This window comes from Centroberyx affinis, unplaced genomic scaffold (assembly GCF_046629955.1).
Source record: "Centroberyx affinis isolate AG114_WGS23_722 - 3 ecotype Tasmania unplaced genomic scaffold, CSIRO-AGI_Caff_v1 ptg001095l_1, whole genome shotgun sequence".
Classification (NCBI taxonomy): Eukaryota; Metazoa; Chordata; class Actinopteri; order Beryciformes; family Berycidae; genus Centroberyx; species Centroberyx affinis.
Window position 1 is genome coordinate 222,115 of NW_027279640.1, and position 21,508 is coordinate 243,622.

Sequence of the window (21,508 nt, forward strand, 5' to 3'; positions counted from 1 at the left end):
CCAAAAACATGAATTGTCCTGAGCAAGAAAAAAATACTTCTGTAAATTTGCTGGCCTTTGTTTTATATCTGGTCCACACATCAACACACCAAACTCAGATATGATTTGTCAGTGACAATATATAACCCACCTGGTTGTTGCAGTGTTGAATCCGTTGGTGGAGCGGCACCAAGAACAATTTTGTCCACACTAACAGGAGTGAGATCAAGACTTTTGTTGGTGGTGTTCATGACCGGTTTTGCATCCAGCAGGAGGAAAGTGTTCTGCCCATTGCTGAACAAGGAGAGGACATGCCAGACACCATCAGCCACTGGGGAGTCCACACTGAACTCTGACAGGTGTCCCGATATGGTGTCTTTGAACATGTACAGAGGTTTTCCATCCTTTATCTGAATTGGACAGACAAAAGAAAGGCTTACTGTTTCACATTACAAATACAAATGAGACTGAGACGAGCACAAATCCATCAAAGTTAATTTCAAGAGCATTTCATGCCTACCCTAAGCACTGTATATCCTTTGCTTCCGAGAACAAACACCAGCACTCCATCATCCTGGGTCTTGAACTTTATATCAATCACTGTTAAGTCTTTGGTGTTTGCTTCATTACTAAGTCCATCATCCACCAAGTCTCTTAGAAGGTAGTCTCTCTTGAATCGCTCCTTAATGACATACTCAATGTAATCGATCCCATTAAGTCGCAATACAAGCTCCTCTGATATTTCTGTTCAAAAATAAACATATGTTTAGTCATAATTCTGAGGGTAAAAAAAAACTATTATGAATATTAAAAGCTATTTTACAGTACCTGTGGCACAGTTGCTACCACTAAACGGACTTCTGCATTTGCAAAGATAGTGAGACCAAAGGTCATGGCACACACCGCCATTCTTACATGGGCTGCTGTGACATAGTGAAACTGTCCCCCGAGGACAGCTGAAACAAAAACAAGATACCCTGAGAGCTTGTGGAAATCAAGAAAGACACATACAAAAGTAACAGTGGCATAATATATATGTTAGATAAACTGCTAGTATAATGTACTGTACCTCTGTTTAAAGTTTAACAATAGCGTTGTCATGTTTTGAATTTAGCATAACTTACCTCTCAAGGATGTTGTATGCTGCAAGGGCCATTGAAGGCCTCAACAGTATGCCATTCACATTAATGTTTCGAACACACCCAACAAAGTCATGAGTTTTTATCTGAGCAGGATGCAGTAAAATGGATTCAACAGTCCTTAGTCCTCCAAATGTCATGTTACTGCTGCCAACATCTAGCGTCCTGAGTGCGGAGGTAAAGCGAGGGAAAGAGAGACAATTGTGAGTCGTGCTGACACAAGGCTTAAGACAGAAATGGTGAATTATGTGACAGTAGTAATTAATAATTCATTGCTACCTTTCTGAGCTACTGCCATCACTCTGGGAAAAACAAAATCCATCATTTCCAACATCTGTACAGTTGTCCACATACAGAGAGCCCATCTGTTAAATACAAAGAATTTGTAACATGAATCTCTTTGTCAACCTAAGCCATTTCTCCCATTGCTCAGAACTATGCAAAATGCAATGTGTCGTGTGTGAGTCTCCATATTTAGAACTCACGTTGCCGATCCTCCGGGCAGTGATACTGTGAAAATGTCCATCTGCCACTTGCTTTTTTGTCTCCAGCCTCACAGGTCCCGCCCCCAGGTCATAGGAGAGGTGCACGGCCCCGTCCAGTATCTCCAGTGCAAAGAATTCCCTGCTGGACGATCCTCCTGGGTTGTACAGCAGCAGCGAGTTCCTCTGCACTGTTGCAAGTTCTAGAGAGATTAAATTACTCCTGCGATCTAACGAGGGAAACTCCATGAAGGACAGCTCCTCAAAGCCATAACTGTACTCCTCACAGTGGACTCCGCTGACTCCTAACATAAAAATGAAAAAAGTCATAGTATGTTTTAACACAGAAGTTCAGTTCAAATTGTAGCTTGGTATGATAACATGTTTCAGTACAATTCAAGCAATTTAAGGATAATTCCTGTTTTGTTTTTTGTTTTGTTCTGTTTTGTTTTGGTCGCATGATATTTAGATGGCTTTTTGGCCTGAGAGTAGTATACAGACCAATTCTAAATGAATGGGAGCCATAGGGGCACTTTACATGTTGCATAATACATGGTCAACTCACTTAAAACTCACTTACAACCCTCTTTATGCTATATGAGGATGATGTTGCAAAAACACATCACAGTTGCCAGTGTGACTCTCTTTCATTTAGCTTAGACAAGCCTGAACTTTGCAGGAAAACACCATGCGACCATGTACATAAACAAAAGATGTAAGGAAAATCACATTAAAGGTAAGTGCAAAGTTGGAATTCACTGTATGAGCACTCAAAAGGCAGTAGTCAAGCAAGATCAGGGGGCAAAACGAAATAGTTCTTGGGTAAAATAAAGCATAGACAGCTCATTATTGAGTCTGCCTCAAGATCCTACATAATCATTTTAACTCATCAAATGAGATCAGCTCTTTCAGTTTTAAATCATGTTGTAGTGAGTTAAACACTACAGTAGGGGGAGTAGAGTACATGAAAGCTCAAGTTAATGAGGACCTTAGGAGAAGGTAGCAAAAACAATTGCTGTGACTATAAACAGTGGTTTCCATCAAATCTCTAGAGATTTACGGGCACAATTAGGAAGCAGCACCAGAATGGCCATATAGATGAAAGTATACCACTGAATAAGTCTATGAGTTAATAAGGTAGGCCAATTAAACTGAGCACACATGATACATGATGAATGAGAGTCTGTCAGTAATGAATCTCAGTTCTTCATGACATACAGTGTGTAAAGCGTGAAGACAGTGGGAGGAGGCATATGAATATGAAATATTGCCATAATCAAAACTATGCAGCAACCAATCTAGTTTTAGTTGAGAAAGAAGCTTCACTTTCCTTAGAAGCTGAAATGTGGCCTGTAATGAAATGTGCAGGGGCAGTTCTTTCATGATTCTGACAACTACATGAAACAAACAGGAATTATCCTTTAAGCAAGGTCACAATCATCACAGTCAGACAGCATTATTCTTACCAAATGGGCAGTGACAGGAAAATCGTGTCTGAGAATTGATGCAGTTGCCCTGGACGCAGGGGGATGATTTACAGTGATCTATGAACTGCTCACAGATTTCTCCTGAAAATAACAAATAAAGCCTGGAGGTCAAAAAGATTCTGGCCTGTATTCATGCTAAACAATGATATTTAACAATGACACCGTCTACCTTCATATCCAGGAACACAATGACAGTGAAATCCATCCTGCGTGTGCACACAAGTTCCACCGTTTTGGCACTTCACCTTCAGGCATTCATCCACATCAGTAGAGCAGACAGAGCCAGAGAAGCCAGTCTGGCAGTGACAGTAGAAACCTCCTGGATTATTCACACAAGTGCCTTCATTTTTACAGGGATTCCTCTCACATTCATCGATGTCTGTCTCACACAGCGTTCCAGTGAAGCCAGCTGAGCAGGTGCAATTAAAGAGCTCCTTCTGTGGTGACACAAAGATGACTGCCATGCTTTCCAGGACAGCAACATCCTGACTGATGTAAATATTTTTGCTGCATGTTGCCCCATTTTGACAAGGGTTGGTGAGACACGGATCACTGGTGATGTGAGATATCGTTGAATTGCTCTGAGTCTCCAGTAATCTCTTATGGCCCGCAGAGATACCACTAGCAACCTCTCGACTGAGATACTGACCGTTGTAGTTTTTGACCGCAGCCAACAGAAGGATTTCAGCGCCGACGTGCTTGATTCCAAATACATGGGTTTTAGAAGCCTGCAGGTTAAAAAGACTATCCAGAGCTTTGACAAACCTCAAATACTTGTGAGATAAGAAGTCTTCCATTGTGGATGATGACACATAGAATAGTACACAGTTGTCCATAGACCCATTTGTGAAACCTTTGTAGTTTATGTAGACACTGTTGTTGACTGGGAAGTGAAGCTGGTCTGTTGCTTCAATAGTGATGTTGTATGTAGCTTCACCTTGAAAAGGAGATGACCACAACTCACATGTGCCATTAGGTATCGTGAACATATTGAGAGGCCCGCTTTTGATGCTGCAGTTAAATCTGTCAGACTCATCCTGATCCTCCGGACGGACATTACCGATCATGCCTCCTTGGAAAGAGCTGCCGAAATATTTCACCTGGATGACGATATTTCTAGGCAATGGAGGATTATCATTTTCATCCACAGCACTGATCTGAAACACCGCTGTAGATGACAGTGGAGGGATCCCCGCATCCCTAACAGCCACCAGGACACGATACACAGAGTTTTGTTCCCGATCAATGGGCCTTGCGGTAAATAAAACTCCATCAGGAGTCAATGAGAAAATATTCCCCACCGGAGGCTTCACAAACCAGTAAGTAAAAGGTCCTTGGTTTGGTGGAAAATCAGAATCAGATGCATTTAACCTGGCCACTATGGTGCCTTGAGGCTGATTTTCTTTCACCTGAGCCTCAGTCAGTGTCAATTTGGGGGCATTGTCATTAATGTCGCCAATAGTCACAACTACATTAGCAGTCCCTGTGGCTGGTGGAGAGCCATTATCGGTGGCTGTTATAGTCAGATTATAAACAGGCCACTGTTCTCTGTCAAGCGGTGAGTTTACTGAAATAACACCACTGGATGGATCCACAGCAAAAGAGAAGTTGCTGTTTCCATTTTCAATGCTGAAGGAGAAACGATTCCAGTCCAAGATGGAGTCCTGATCCAGAGCGCTCACTGTTATTACAGATGTCCCAACCATGCTGTCTTCAGTAACGTTAGTCAAATAGAGAGCGGAGGTGAACATGGGTGCATCATTCGTGTCTATAACACTGATCTGGACCAAGGCCTCATCTACATCCATGCCAGTAATAACACCCGAGTTCTTTGCCAGAACCTTTAGAGCTGCATGGCTGTTGCCTTGCTTTCTCAAATCGCCCGTTGTGTATATTTCTCCAGAATGTCCATCAATTTCAAAGCCCATATATTTGTTTTGGCCAAACATTAAGTAAAACACCTGTCCCTCAGAGCCTTGGTCAAAATCTGTAGCTGTCACTTTTCCAATTCTAGTTCCAATAGGCACATTTGTGAATACGGAAAAGTTAAATTCCTTTGTCTTGAATGTAGGGATGAACTCATTGACATCTAGGATTTGGACGATGACATGTGCCACACTAAATAAAGGATGACCGCCAACGTTTGATGCTTTGATTGTCATATCAAATATCTGCTCTCGTTCATAATCAAAGACATCCATAGTGGTGATTGTGCCATTTCTTGAGTCAATTGCAAACTTATCAACATAGCCAGCAATGAGAGAGTAGGTTATTTGTGCATTTGTTCCTGAATCAGCATCAACAGCCTTCACATGGAGGACAGTTGTTCCAATGCCCGAGTTTTCAGGCACTGAAATGATGTACTCCAAGGCCGAAAAGACTGGAGGATTGTCATTCACATCCATAACTATCACCGTAACGTTTAACATACCCTTTTTAGATATCCAACCTCCATCCATGGCTTTGATTTGTAGATGATAAATGCCTTCTTTTTCAAAGTCAAGGTCTCTGATCAGTGTTAGCAGCCCAGAGTCTTTTCCTACAGAGAATGGTAAATATTGATTTTCTGGCGTTATGCAATATGTGAGGACACCATTGGCACCATAATCCCCATCTTCTGCTTGGATTTTTCCAATTACTGAACCTACTGGCAGGTCCTCAGGAACAGAGAACGTGACATCCGACTCTGAAAAGCTCGGGGAAAATTGATTCCTCCCAGTAATTTCAAAAGTAATTTCAGTCTGTGATGACAAAGGGGGGAAGCCTTGATCCTTTGCCATAACTAAAAGCGTAAAAAATAAATTGAGGCTTTCCCTCAAACTTTGATTTAACATTACTTTTCCATTGTCAGCCTGGATCCAAAAGAAATCCGATGCATTTCCTCCGTTCAAAAAATACTCAATACCAGTGCTGGTGTTATTCAAATCTTGATCTATTGCTGAAAGCTGGACCACCTCAGTTCCCTCTGCCATGTCATAGGGGACAGACATTAGAGGTTGTGAAGGCAAAAATGTCGGTGGGTAGTAGTTATATGGTTCTAAGCTCACAGTGATAGTGGTGTTACTGTACAGGGGAACACTGCCACAATCAAACGCAAAAACTGTAAATTGAAAGATTTCAGAAGCAGAATTATGTAACGTCATTGACTGCTTGGTATAAATATCACCAGAGGAGGCATTCACCCAAAACTCCTCATTTGGTGGTTCAATGACATACAAAATTTCACTGTTTTGTCCCATGTCTGCATCTGTTGCATGAACTTGCATAACAAACATGTCTTGATCTTTGGTTTCAGGGAGGATGATGGTGTAGAAGTGAGCAAAAAATATTGGTCTATTATCATTGATGTCTGTAATGAGTATAGTGACGTCTGTGCTTATGCTCCATTCTGAATCATTTGCATTCACTGTCACGATATAATGATCCTGCATCTCTCTGTCCAGAAGTCTGACAACAGTTATGTAACCACTGGTGACATCAATACTGAATGGGATATCATCATTGTGGTCAATTATTGAATAAGCAATCACAGCATTGGCACCAGTATCATCATCATTTGAAATGACTTGTATAATAGTGTGTCCAGTAGGAGTATCTTCTGGTATCTCTGTGAGAAAAATCTGCGAAAAACGAGGTGCGTGGTCATTTCTGTCTAAAACAATAACGATAACAGTTGCTCTATCTTTATGAAGAGGGTTGTCTAGTTCTGTAGACTCAACTGTTAAATTGTATTCAGGGATATACTCTCTATCTAAACCCAAGGTGGTGCTCAATACTCCATTTTCAGGGTCAATTGTGAAAACATCATCAATATTTCCTTCTATAATGTTGTACTGCACTGTGCCATAACTTCCAGAATCGGCGTCAATGGCAAGAACGTCACAAACCCAAGTTGGCGGGGAATTCTCAAAAACTTCACACGTGTACTCGACTTGAGTGAACTGAGGGAAGTTATCATTTACATCACTGATGTTCATGTGGATTTCCGCAAATGATGAGAACGGGGGAGAGCCCGAGTCTCTGGCTTCTATCAACAATGTAAAGTCCTTGGTGTTCTCATAATCCAGAAGGTTCTCGACTGTTAATTCGCCACTTAATTGGTGCAAATGAAACGTCTCCTCAAGGTTTCCAGAGGCTAGATAAAAAGAAACTGGTGTCACTCTGGTACTTGTTGCAGAAACCACGGCCACTAATGTTCCCACTGGCTCATCCTCAGAGAGCAAATATCTAAGATCATCCATATTTATCACCGGAAAGTCTGAGGCGTTCTGAAACCTCACACTAATGGTAGTCATGTCAAATTTAGGCTCTTCTCCACCATCTTCCACATGTACGTTGATGGTAATGTCTTCTGTTCTCCTGAGAGCACTTGAAGTGAACACAGTGCCGCTATGTGGATTGATGGAAAACAGATCTTCACTTTGTCCATATAATGAAAACTGAAGCTCTGCGTTCATCTCAGTGTCTTCATCTGTTACTCTCACTGCGCAAACAACTGAGCCTGTGGACAAAACAAAACACAAATGAACAATCTAAAATGCGAATCTGATCACATTCCTATTTTCAAAACCATGTTATTCAGGATTAAATCTATAACTGAGTCCCCTCACCTGGAGTCATCTCAGTGGGCACATAGGCCACATAAGGACTGTTTAGAAACTGGGGCCAGTGGTCATTAATATCTCCAATGAGTACAGTAACAAGCACTGAGCTTGATAGAGGATGAGTAGGATGCTTATCACTGCCAATCACCGTCAACCTGTAGATGGCCACTGTCTCCCTGTCCAGAACATCAGTTGTAAACAGCTCTCCAGATGTTTCTTCGATGGAAAAAGGTGCATCAAGATTCTCCATGAAATACCTTAAGTAGAGTAACACAATATCAGTGTACTGGAATAAAACATAAGGAAACATATTAAGAATAATTTTAATGCAACTGTTTTTAAACTTTTTCACCAGGGAAACAGCAGGGAAACGCTTGGCTAAAAACTGATTAGACAGGCCATTGCATAGGAAAAGTTACATGTTTTTTGGCTACTGTCCTTAAAGCCTATGGTATTTTACTCAGACTACCTTATGGTCCAGGGACATTGGTATCAAATAGAGAGAAGGAGGCTTTGATATCAAACAAGGTCACAGTCAAAATACTGTACTTGAACACCAATTTCTCCAGAATATATTACAGAACCATTTTAATTTCCCCGCCCACCTGTCAGATATTGTTCTAATTCTTTTTCACTTCTTTGGGACATGACATCTTTACCTTATTTCTCCACTGACACCCTCATCGATGTCAGATGCTGTTATCATGGCAAACACAGTGCCTACAGGGCTGTCCTCATATACTATGGTGTTGTAGCCATCCTCAGTGAACTCTGGCCTGTTATCATTCATGTCATCCACTATGATATGAATGGTTACAGTGCCTGTTAGAGGTGGTAACCCTTAAAGTGACAAAATAACAACAACAATAACAGAATTATCAAACCGTTTCAGGTGACATTAAGAATTTTTACAAGAGGAAACAATCTAATAATACAGTTTATTGCATTGTAACATCAACCTGAATTACCTGAATCAACAGCAATAATGGTAGTGATGTACAACGATTCCTTCTCCCTGTCCAGGCTGTGTAAAATTTGAAACGTGCCATTGGGAGTGAGGGAGAACAAACCGTCTCCATTTCCTCTCTGTATGAAATAGGTGAGCTGACTATTGAAACCTAAATCTTCATCCAAAGCTGAAACCTGGTCAAAGAAGACAAAAACAATCCACAACCGAATATCAAAACTTGCATCAACATTCAGTTAACTCTTCAGCAATTACATTTACTCAAGTTACTGTAATTGATTAGCTTTTTTGAGTATTTTGAGTCAGTAATTTTACTTTTACTTAAGTGTTAATATTATATTCAGCTACATTTTAAATGACATCTGTTACAAATGTTATAGTCTCTCCAGAAACTGGACCAAAATTGACAAATTGTGGAGCCCAATTCAGGTCAGGAGAAGGGTAATCTGGCTTTACTTTGTGCACTTTATTTTGTAATTTCCAAATTTTCCAATTAAAAAAATCAAGGTTGACCTCTGGACTCTCTTCCTTTTAGAACTGCATGGGATAGATCACATCTAACAGCGCTCTCTTTTCTAAAAAATAACTCAACTTTTAATCTGAGTACATTTTAAATGAGCTACTTTTTACTTTTACTTCCGTACTTCAGGTTTTTACACCAGTACTTAAGTAAAAAATCAGCTAACAACTAACACTACTTATACTTGAGTAGGACATTCTTGTATTCTTTCCACCACTGCTCTTCGGTTAGCCAGAGCCAGCAGTACCTGGTGTGTTAGCTGAGAGACATCCCCTTCATTCTCCATTATATGTATCGTCAGTGTTGCCGGAGAAAAGAGGGGTGGGAAGTCATTGACATCCAAGACAATGACACTGATAGCAGCAGTGGCAGACCTGGGTACGTCGCCCCGATCTACAGCTGTTACGATTAACGTGTAATTGGAGTCCCTCTCCCTGTCCAGTTTGTCCATGACTGTGATGACGCCTCGAACTGCGTCCACCACAAACGGATTCCTCTGGGACAACGCATACCGCACTTGTCCATTTGCCCCAACGTCTAGATCATGAGCGTGAACCTGAAACAAGCTTGTTCCTTTGGGGATATCCTCTCTTACTGTCAGGCTGTAGGTGCTTTGCGAGAACTCAGGGTCATGGTCATTTGCATCCTCGACATGCACTGTGAGATTCATAGAGGTTGCCATCTGCGGTGATCCATTATCAGTGGCTGTTATAGTGATAGTCAGCCTGTCAATCTGTTCCCTGTCTAATGTCTCCTGCAGGTATAGGATTCCGGTTTTATTATCGATGCTGAACACGCCACCAGCAGTGTCATTTAAATAATATAAAACCTCCCCGTTGGATCCAAAGTCTGCATCCTCAGCATGTATGGTCATTACAACAGAATGAAGTGCAGCATCTTCTGGTATACTAGCGCTCCCGGCTGACACGAAGGATGGAGCATTGTCATTGACATCATCAACCACAATGATAACAAGCGCTGTGCTGGTGAACTGTAAAGACGAAGGCCGGGCACAGTCGTTGGCCGTCACGGTCAGATTGTAGGATGATCTTCTCTCTCGGTCTAACTCTGTGTTCAGGCATAAAATGCCTGTGGGGTTCAACAAGAAGATATTCTCTTCATCTCCACTGACCACTCTCAGGTCCAAATCTCCATTCTCACCTGACAGAAAGGAAAAGACAATGCTTGCTTTAGATTATCAGATTATTATTATTATATATTATGGCATATTCTACCAAGGTTGTGGTCAATTCATGAATGAACTCATGAGGAATTGGAATTGGAATTTGAAAAAACCTACAGGAAACAGAATTGGAATTTCAGGAAGTTGAATTTAATTCAATGAAATTCTGTGAGATTCCATGTTTTTTTTATTTTTTCTTACCACATACAGTATAATGAGATTACATGTAGTGTTATATATTATCAGTACTGAATATCATAAAGGAAGGTGGTATGTGATGCATTACATGTAATCGTAATACATACAGTACATTATGATTGAATGTATTTGATATGTTTAATTTATAAATTATTTTATTTATTTGATTAATAATGGTTTATTTATAATGTTTAGCCAGTCAAGACAGCCTAAAGTGGAATTCAATTCTGGAATTCTGGAACTCCAGAAATTGAATTGGAATTTACCTTGCATTCTCAATTCAATTCCTGAATGACCCTAACCCTGTTTTCTACTCATAAAAGCTAGATGTGCTTTTATATCAGTCAAGGAGAAAAAGCTTCTGTACTTTTTGCACATCACTGACCCTGACACTGGTTGGCATATCTTAATAGCATACTGTTAGAATTCAATTAAATGTTCAGAAAGCAACAAAAGGGGACGAGGATGGGACTATAACAGCGCCTGCACTGGCAGTCTCAGTGGAAATGTCTTGCATTTCTTCTCTGAAGGCTTAGCCTTCTACTCAAGAGGATGTTTTTTATGTAGCATTTGCAGCACAGGAAGATAAACGGTTCCTAACCAATTTCCATGATCCAATGTTCCCATGGCATGTCAGTATCTTCACCTCAGACTATGAATATTGTTTTACAAATAGTTTATTGAAATGTACAAGGTTTTGATTTGGCTTTGGCTTTGATTATGCCAAAACATGGCATATGCAGCCAGGAAATGTGTGTATTAATTATGCCTTTAAAAGTACTTTACTACTACTACTAACAGTTGACTTTTACAAAAGTTTTTAGACAGAATTTCCCATAACTTTTCCCAGCCAGGAAAATACAATTAGAAGAGTTTTCCAAGTTTTGAATAACCGTAGGAGTCCTCAAAGATGTGACATTTATACAAAGTTGTATAAGATTGGAATATTTCTAATGCACATTATGCACTTACCATCATCGTTATCTGAGACATTCAAGGAAAGGAAACAAGCGCCAACACGCGTGTCTTCCAGCAGCGAGACAGAATAGGTATCCTGACTGAAAATGGGGGGGTTGTCGTTCACATCCAACACATTAAAGTACACCCTGACACTGGATACCTGCGAATCCCCCTGCTGCACCACCACTGTGAGAATGTAGAGTTGTTGAGTTTCAGAATCCAGGCTGCGGGATAATAGGAACTCCCCAGAGTGCGGGTTGAGGAGGAACAGGTTGTCTCCAACATCCTCCTGCACTGAGTATATGATAGGCGTGAGACGCTCATGCATTATCTCCACCTTTCCCACAACTGTTCCTGTCAACACATGGGATAAGGCATATTTATTGGGTGATCTAATGACTGTGGAGTGAAAAATAAAACATTTGCCAACATGATTAATCCATCGCCATGCGGTGCCACATGTACAAGAAGCTTATCTATCCTCAACAATGGGAATGAGGAATGAGTATTTAGCACAAATTACAGGTTGAATAATTTTATGATTTAATAAACTTTCATAAATTACTCCAATTAACTGTTGCCTGTCATTGCTATTGAGTTATATGAGATAGAAGATACTTTAAAACCTACTTTACATGAGGAAGGCCTTGGTACACAGTTGACTAACCTGGTACTGTGTCTTCTTTCACTTCAAATGAATAGACAGATTTGGAGAAAGCCATCTGTGTTCGCCATCTGTTATGAGAACGCGAGCTGACTGTGCCATGCTTAGGCTCAGCATCCGCAGCGTCACCAGCTGTATAGTACCAGGAGGGAAGCGTATGCTGCCCCGGGACAATATCTGCAACCTGCTTCTTGCTGCTTGCATTTACTATGTTTGCAGATGCAGATTCATGAGAGGATATGGTGTTGAGCACCTGTAGAACCACAAAAAAAAAAAAAAATAAAAATGAAATGTATGCCGTGTGAGGAAATATCCCTCCTGTCTGAGGACAAAAAATAAATCTCTGGTGGTTTACTTGTTTCCCTTTTGAGAGACAATGTTTTGGTACAGTGAGATTTACATGAATAGGCAAAGGTCTGAACCCAACGTACAGTGTCGACTTTTTTCTTGTCTATAGTTGCAGCTTTACTTCCACACCATCACTCATCAATCCATCTTAGTATCTAAATATGTTAGATATGGTATATCTTATTTATCAGCTTCTGCTTGATTTAGGATACATACTTTAAGCAGTGATTGATAGATTTAAACATACATTTTGATCAATTGTATCATACATCTAGCCCAACTGCTACTAAAGATCAGCTAAAATGAAACAGGCCAACTTACCAGAAAATGAAAGAGTAAAATTGTATATTTTTTCCATTGTCCAGTAGAGTCCATTATCAAGTTTACTTGCTAAGTGCAATTTTTACTTCATTATTACAGAATCAAGTATGGAGATGAGATCCTGTGCATAATAAAATAAAGTAGACTAGGCATTAAAGTGAAGTCCTGGGCACTGCATAGCATTACTTCCACACAAGACTAGCAAATGAAAAACTATAAAAGCAGTATCCATAGTGATGACTCAATCTTCTCAGCCTGTAATCCTGAGTGGCACGCCCCTTTGACATCACCCTATGCAGATCCTGTGTCAGAGAAGTTCCTTCTGTGGTCCAAAACGCAGCAGATTGAATGGGGGAACAAACTTTGTTACCGTTCTACAATGATGTATTTCATTCAGAAACGGGCCACATAAACTTGGAATTAAATTAGTCAACATATTCTTGCTTTCCTCAAAAAGTGAAATCAACTTCTGAAAACGCAAAAAAAGAGAAACATTATAACCTACTATGTTTTGTTCAATCAGTCCATCTTATATTCTCTCCATGGGTTTTGCTATTGTAATACTTTGGTTCCTTATTGTAGAAATTAAATGGACTATTTGAATGGTTGCCTCTAGTAAGGTAGGCTGGAGTGATCCTTTCTTGCCGCATGTCAGATGGGGGATTCATTCAGACTGCAAGGCATTCATTCAGCGGCTGAAAGGAGAGAAAAGAAGAAAAAAAAAAAACTGCCAGACTGAAGCACAGATTTCAAAAGGGAGCAGAGCTGAATAACATTGTAGCACAGAATGTTAAAATTGCTCTGAGTTAAGATTAACAGATTTAGTGTCCCAACATAACTGAAATCTATTTAACACGCTTAGTTTCTAGTTTCTTGGAGCAGCTGGAAACATTTAATTAGGCTATGTGACTTGCATCAGCAAGATATTCGAATGAATCCCCATCTCTCTGTGTGTTATTTAGAACAAATTGCTGCCTCTGCTACCATGAATGGATTACTTATCGCTATTATAATACATGATGTAACTGGTAGAGACCAGGGACAACCATCATTACAATATTTCATATAAAAAGAAACTAATATAATCCAAATGTTAACTACATGCAGGAACATTCTCTGGATGAAAAGCCTGTTTTGAGCTGGACTCATTGAATGGAGTCCACTGTGGATTCAGTCATATTTGCAAACACCTTTGAGAGGGGGACAGTTCTTTGTATGGCAAAGGGCAAAGCTGCTGAGAAAAGTCTGATAAATGGATATGTGAACCCCCTTTAAGTGACTCTGAGGCCACCGTGACTGTGAGACTATCTCCAATTACAAACAGAGGGAACTCTATCCTAGCACAGGCTCACAAAAGGTCCCTGCTGCGGGCTCACCGGGGGATACACACACAACACACAATACCTACTTTTCTCTGGACACTTTGGCTTCACTTTGGCGACACTTAATTTTAAGTTCCTATGTAAATGGGGTCAAAATACCTAAAAAATTAGGGCTCATCCTTTAGTCATGAAACAAACACCATAAACTGTCATGTGTGGACATTTGTCTTTTGTTTGCATGGTGCACCCTCAGACTGAAATATTGAACTATAGCCTTTGAGTAGTATAGCATAGTAATATATAGTATGGTATAGCCTTTAAGTATACACTCATTTTGCTTCATCATGGCGCCACCTTCTGGATTCAATTGTTTAAACTACAATGACCAACCAACACTAGGCCACACTCCCTCTGCTCGTTAAAAATGGGGAGAACCTATACAGTTACATTACACACGCCGATATCTAGGTGAATAAAATAAACTGATTTGTGGGGCACTCAGTGTTTTTAATTCTTTTCAAAGCACAACCCATACATTTGTGCTCGAAACTAATATAAGATTAGCAAAAGATTAGCATATTTCCCAATAACGCCGAACTTGGTTTGGATTCGTGTTCATTATAATTGGTGCTGTGGCTATTTCCTGTTCTGCTGGCCAAATACAATTCCCTGAATCTAACCATATCTATGCAGAGGTAGTAGCCTTTCATTACATGGAGGCAAACAATCCAACACAAACTAAGAATACAAATACAAAGTAGAGATTAAAAACAATCCCTCAGATGGTTTCAAGAGCTTAAAATAGTGATTGTTTTCAGCTACACTGAGGTCTTTTTCCTTTTTTTTTTTTTTTGTATAATTTGACAGCACAAACAGGGAATAGAGGGCTGTCATGTGATCAAGCACATATTCACTGGTGCAGTCATCATCCATGAATATTTTTAAAAGAAAAGCCTCAAACCCCATCAAGATTTATGCATTATTTATCCAAAATATGAAAGGCTAGATGTTCTCCAAGTTGGGCTGGTGGTGGGATACTGGATACCGGGATACTACCTTAGTCATGGTGATAACTGAATTTGGGAGAGCAAAAAACAAAGTCACTTTCTTAAAAAAAAAAAAAACCTTTATTGAAGACATTCTTGAATGTCAACAGCTGCATTTAATATTAGAGTGGTATTCAAAGAACAATAAAAAGACATTGTGACAGCACATGAAAAAATATTCCTCAAAACAAAGAAAAATACACTACCAACTCAGAAATCTCATTTTTGAGTTGTACACCTAAGACTAAGTATTTCGATACTGATTTATAGTCCTCCTAAATTGTTACATAGTATGGCAGGGATAAAGAACTACCACTAGAAAAGTTCAAACTTAAGATATGTAGTGTTAACTTTACAAAAAAGGAGGATAACACTGTACATCTTAAAAACATTAAATATACACATGTTCTTGTTCAGTCTGACTTTTGTTTCAAGATGATAAATTGAGTATAATAGGGTTATATGGCATAAACAAAACTTCAGGTCCCATCCCTACGCAATCTACTCATCATCGTCGTCGTCGTCATCATCATCGTCGTCGTCTCCCTCCTCTTCATCTTCCTCGTCATCATCATCTGCTGCAGCAGCTGATGCTGTATCCAGTTTCCCCTTTGTACGGTAAGCAATGATATCCTGTGGAATGCAGGGGGAATTTTTTTATTCAGTGCTACAGAGAAAGGCCTATTGTTTTACTTGCTCAGAGGTAAGGAAACCCAGTACATTAATCAAGTTTTGAATTCACAAAAAAAAAAAACAACACAATCTAGGTTAAATTCTCTGTTCACTATTTACCTTGTCATATTTCTCCTTCAACTTGGCAGCCCTCTTCTCATATGGCTGCTTATCTTCTGCAGATGAGCCGTTCCACATCTCTCCCAACTTCTTTGCCGTGTCTCCAATAGAGAGTCCAGGATGCTCATTCTTTACCTTGGGGCGGAAGTCTGCGCAGAATAGGAAGAACGCAGACCTGCGGAACGAATAACAAGTCATTGTCTAAGTTACCTTAATCCATTCAGCATTTCTTGTCAACGAAAAAACATTAGTCTGAGAAAAGTTAATTAGGGTACATACGGGGGTCTCTTGGGGGCATTGGGGTCCTTGAATCGCTTCTTCTTCTGGCCCTTGAGGGGAATGTAATTCTTCATTTCCCTCTCATAGCGGACCTTGTCTTGTTTCGCCATATCCTCAAACTTGCCTTTCTCCTTGGGCGACATTGTCTTTGGGCAAACACAAACACTATTTAACACCCACTCACCTTGCAAAATGCACATTTTATATTGTAAACAAATCAGAGATTCAGACAATTATAAAAGAAAACCAAAACAAAGTAGTATTGACTCTACCCTCCATCTCTCAGAGCATTTCTTGGAGAACTCTGCAAAGTTGACACTTGCTTCAGGATGTTTCTTCTTATGCTCCTCCCGGCATGTTTGCACAAAGTAGGCATATGAGGACATTTTGCCCCTTGGCTTCCGTGGATCTTTCACCATCTTGGGTTACCTAATGGGAGGAAAGAGGTTTTGAGTGAAATGTATCCAAGTCTGCTACACAACAGCAGTGGCTACGTCTAAATATCCCTCTGCTCAATTGTCTGTCTCTGCTTTGTCAGTTCCATCTATTGTTTAGACCGGGTGGAGGGAGGGGGGTGTCGGGGGTGACTGATGATCTATTGTATGTAGAGACCAACATGCTGCTTCTTAAAATACTGCACTTAACTACAACCGAGCTTAGTGGTGGTTAATTTGCAATGCTCATTTATATGGATATAGCCTAGACGTTGCAACAAAACAACAGTATAGTATGCAACATTATCTAGCAGCATCATATTGAGATAACATGTAACCGGCTGTAGCCTTGTAGATGCATACATTAACGTTAGCATTAGCTTCCAACTAGCCTCCCGTCTGTGCTTCTTCGCTAGCGTTAGCCATTATGGCTCCCTTCTTGCTTTGTGTGCTCTTGCCTTGAGCGTCACCGTTGGCTTTGCCAACTAGCTAGGCTGGCTAATGATAGCAAGCTGCCTTACAACAGTACTCATTTTCATATGACGATGATTCAAATGCCTAATTAGATATGGCTAGGATACTGCTAGGATAACTTTTAAAAGCTTTTCCATTGTTTTAACCCGTTAGTGGGATAACTCGTAGCTTGCCATGTTAACATGGGTTATTAAAATGTTTAAATGAAAGAGGCTTCGGGGAACTTCGGGGAAAGATGCTCCTGCCTGCACCGTAGCATTGCCTAACGTTACCTCGGCTCCAGTGAGCTTTGTTAACCTAACGGTACATTCAGTTACTAGCTAGCGTTAGCCTTTGTGATATCGATACGGCCGTATCTTACCAGCTGCCATTGTCGGGCTAAGCTAGCGGGCTAATTGAATGGCTCGTAGCTGCAAGTTACACATTAGCGGACGGTACGCTAGCCAAACGTAGTAATTTAGCTAGTCTTTGGGGAGTTATCCTTCACCATGCATATCACTTGATCTCGGCAGAACTCTTTATTGGCCAGATTAATAATAACGTGAGCTAACTACCTAGCTAGCAAGCCAAGTGTTTGTTACCATTAGCAAGCGCTTGATACCATGTAGCAACATAACTACTAACCAGCTCAGTCATTCAGCTAAAAATGTTCACTGCCCAAAATTGTGCAAAATGCATTAATAACAACGGACTGTTTGGTTCATAAAATGTATGAAGTAGGCGCTACGTCAATAAGTTAGTAAATGTGATGCTTACCCAAATAACGGTATATGAGGCCAGATGTGCGTCGCTATGTCTCAGACAATGGGACGAAAAGCACCGTCAGTGCGCGGTCTTTTGGCTGTGAAGAGCACTGCTCATTCTGCGTGCTGGGGCTCCGGTTACTGGGCATTGGCTACCGCCAACTCCTTGGAGTATCTTATTGGACGCTTGCTTTCCAAGGCCTGCATGTTGTGTGATTGGTGGTCTTGACAAACACGACGGGGTTGATGGCGCTAAAATTGACTAACAAAGACGCACAGTGCCAGCCAGGATTTCACTAGTGAAAAGATGCATAGTAGAATACAATATTACAGAACCTGGGAGACAAAAGAAACGACTATTCCTGTTGTGATTATTTATAGTCAACTTTACCTCTGCGTGTGTTTTGTTAGCTGATCATAGACATAACATAACGGGATTTCAGCACCACGGAGCTGTTCCCCTACCTTATTTTCAAGGCTGCACTATGAATTTATGAGGAGGCGGCACACCGACCCGCCGTCTAAATCTGACGAAACGTTAGCATCTACTACCAGCATGGTGAAAAATAATCTAACACCCTCAGTGGATTCAACGAGCGGTTGAAAAAGTGTACATATTTTGCATATTGAAAACAAACCAGGCTACCTAAGACAGGCTATGAAGTCGACCGCTCTGATCGAGGCGGTTGATGCTGAATCTTTAATGCAGCATCCCCCCTGCTGAGCGGTTCACAGTGGCAATTCAAATGTTGTAGGCTGCGTCTCCATAGCAACAGCGCCTATAACATAGCAACATAGCATATCTGCCTGCCTGGGATCATCTATGCCTCTGTGGCATATACAGGAAAGGTAGACTAATGCAAAAGTTTCTGTCTCTCATTACACATAGGCTCAGGCTTATAGACCAAGATTCAACAGTTCCCGAGTTCATCAAACTGCTGCAGCCAGCCATGAAGTGAACTTTCATCGGGAACTTGCGTGGAGGAATTGGAAAGGTTTGCATTAAATCGACTGGCCCAACACAAGGCACCAAAACTGCGGTTACCATGGCAGCCAAAGGTAACGTTAAACCAGGAAGGGCAATGGCAGATTTCCTGTATTGGCTAATTCTTCAGCTAACTAAAAAAATCCTGATACAGAATTTCTCATCAAAAAATATTTTCTAGATGGGAAACAATGGTGGGACCCATATGAAACATCTCAGCGAAGAGAATTCATCTACCGGCCAAACACAGCTTCAGAGGTTTTACTGTAAGTTAACTGCTGTTTTCCTGACTTTTAGACTTGCCATGAAGGATTGTCTTATCACTGGTTGTGTAATATGTGTAATATGTGCAATATGCGTAATGTGCAATATGTGTAATTTGTGGTTGTGATTTGCTAGAGTATGTGTTTCTTTGTTATATGTTGTTTGTTTTTTACTATTACTACTATGGAGGCAGTTATATGTGTGCAGCATTTGAGTCCAAGACAAATTTCCCCACGGGGACAATAAAGTATATTGTATTGTATTGTATTGTATTGTATTGTATAATGTTTCAGTGTTTATGCTGCATTTGTGTGTGTGTGTCTGTGCTTGTGTGTGCTTGCCTATCTATCTGTCTGTTTTTCTGTCCGTCTGTTTGTAGGTCCCCAACATCAAAACCATTCAGAGACTCATATTCACAATCTGGACCTTTTGGTTCAACTCTGTACAATGAGGATTTCTGCTGGAAGCCCGCCTGTAAACCTGAATGCATTCGCACAGGAACCGCTTCAGGACAGAGGAGAAACAACCCTCATCCAAATCGGGTTGGTATATTTAGGTTGTATTATATCCTCAACTGAAGGGTTTACATTTATCTGGTGCCATGCATGACCCTTCACAGCGGATGGTAACCTTTTATCCAATCTATTTTCCCCAAGTCTTTCATGATGTGGAGGCTGCCTCGGGGCACCGCACAGAGCTCTTTGGATGTCAGATTCCCCTGGAAACGTCCCCCGTCTGAGGAGGAGATCCGCAAGGCCTTGACAGCGCAGTACCGCTCCACCTACAGAACCGATTTCATGGGCGTACCACAAGGTAGAGAAGCCTGTGTATGGGCTATATGAAAACATGTAATGACATTCAAGCACTATCAAGCATGTCCAAATTAAATCATTGCTATATTGGGCTAATATTCCTCCTTGTTTTTCCTTTTTGTCTTGGATCTTGTTTGACAGGATGCGGTCACATTAATAATGCAGAAGAGCGACTTGCACCTCTGCACAGCAGGCGTCAGGTGCCGTGCTGCACCGACACAGAAATGAGGGACAATTACCGCCAGCCAAAACAAAGATCTGAACTGCAAGGCATCCAAATCCGCCGTGGCTACAGCGCACATCATAGCGCTTCCTGCCGGGGTATAGGTACGGTAAACTGACAAAAAACACATTATCGATGCATGTGAACACGGTAAAAAAAAAAAAATCACCAAGCCCAAGGATTGTTCTATGAATTCATTGTCCTCTACGTTGCAGTTCCAACTGTTGTTCAAAGTCACATCCACGCTCAGCAGAAAGCTTCGGACTTGACAACCTACGACAGGTTCTTTGGAAAGAGAGTCGCTAACGTCACGTCTGTGATAAAGACTCTGCCGCCTCAGGAGCTGCGGCAGCTGTGCAAAATCTTACCAGAAAAGGGTTAGGATCAAATAATGTGCTGTGAACTTTTGAGCATGTGAACAGACCGCTTACTGATAAGTACGTTTTAAAAGTTTTAACAGGCAGGTAACTGATGTTGATGTGTTTTGGCCTTCACAGAAAAGGAGGCGGTAGAAACATTTATGGGTAGAGATGCTCATCCAAACCACGGGGAGAAAGTGAAGAAACTTCCTGCTGTCACGTTTACTTCCAGTTCACCGGAGTGGATATCAAGCTGGCCAGGACCTCACTGAGCATTTTTTGGATCTGTGTTCATAATACAGAAGCCATTACTGTGTCACTACTGTGCTGTAACTTGTGTTTATTGATAATTAAACCTCTCTGCCTGATGAAAAGATATGAACATCTGCCTAAATGGTTCATCACTGCGTCACTGGTACATTAATTTTAATGCATTCCAACTGCAGTGTATCACCAACAGAAATAGAATATTTTTTTAGTTCATCATTTCTCTGTATCTGTTTTCGTAGTGTTCTCATCTTTGCAAAAGGCATAATAATAATCATTGTTTAATTCAGCCATTCTCTCATGGAAATATAGTGAAAATAGTAATATTCATAAGCATTAGGGAGATGAATTAAACTACATGATTGCCTGCAAAATGCTAAGTTAACAAATTGGGGATTCACTAAAAATACATACAATACAATAATTTATCAGTTCTAAACAAGATTCAATAAGTTATTTACTGGTAAAAATGGTGTTTTCCTCTTTGGAAATACAAGGCCTTGTATCTAGTTGTTTCGCAAGTTCAGTTGTCACGCTGCGTCTCTTAGTTACCAGAGCCTCCCATCTTGCCCAGGTGTAACATTAGAGTGAGTGTCAGGTAGACTCATGTGAGACCTGACTGATCGAGGTCTGACCGAGGGAATGTGCTGCGATAA

At 40.7% G+C, this 21,508-nt stretch overlaps 2 protein-coding genes across 2 annotated transcripts; one reads left to right on the plus strand and one right to left on the minus strand.

Annotated features, from left to right (window-relative positions):
- Window positions 1-15,280: 15,280 nt before the first annotated feature.
- LOC139647659 (high mobility group-T protein-like) lies at window positions 15,281-18,064 on the minus strand. Its single transcript, XM_071523593.1, has 5 exons — window positions 17,956-18,064; window positions 16,564-16,720; window positions 16,292-16,437; window positions 16,013-16,187; window positions 15,281-15,853 (listed from the first exon to the last, which is right to left on the minus strand). Exons 2-5 carry the CDS (start codon window positions 16,708-16,710, stop codon window positions 15,722-15,724), a joined length of 600 nt encoding a protein of 199 aa, XP_071379694.1. The 5' UTR covers window positions 16,711-16,720; window positions 17,956-18,064; the 3' UTR covers window positions 15,281-15,721.
- A 924-nt stretch (window positions 18,065-18,988) lies between these two features.
- On the plus strand, window positions 18,989-20,857 carry tex26 (testis expressed 26). The gene is made up of 7 exons (XM_071523586.1): window positions 18,989-19,001; window positions 19,109-19,193; window positions 19,571-19,733; window positions 19,848-20,004; window positions 20,145-20,330; window positions 20,442-20,603; window positions 20,724-20,857. Exons 1-7 carry the CDS (start codon window positions 18,989-18,991, stop codon window positions 20,855-20,857), a joined length of 900 nt encoding a protein of 299 aa, XP_071379687.1.
- The last annotated feature ends 651 nt before the right edge of the window (window positions 20,858-21,508 follow it).

Bases quoted from the DNA above. Each gene is read 5' to 3' on its own strand.
- LOC139647659 (XM_071523593.1), bottom strand. From the start codon at position 16,710: ATGGTGAAAGATCCACGGAAGCCAAGGGGCAAAATGTCCTCATATGCC. The intron at 16,188-16,291 runs GTATGTACCCTA...TTCGTTCCGCAG, and splicing joins AATGCCCCCAAGAGACCCCC to GTCTGCGTTCTTCCTATTCT. The intron at 15,854-16,012 runs GTAAATAGTGAA...TGCATTCCACAG, and splicing joins TGAAGGAGAAATATGACAAG to GATATCATTGCTTACCGTAC.
- tex26 (XM_071523586.1), top strand. The intron at 19,734-19,847 runs GTTGGTATATTT...ATTTTCCCCAAG, and splicing joins ACAACCCTCATCCAAATCGG to TCTTTCATGATGTGGAGGCT. The intron at 20,604-20,723 runs GTTAGGATCAAA...TGGCCTTCACAG, and splicing joins CAAAATCTTACCAGAAAAGG to AAAAGGAGGCGGTAGAAACA.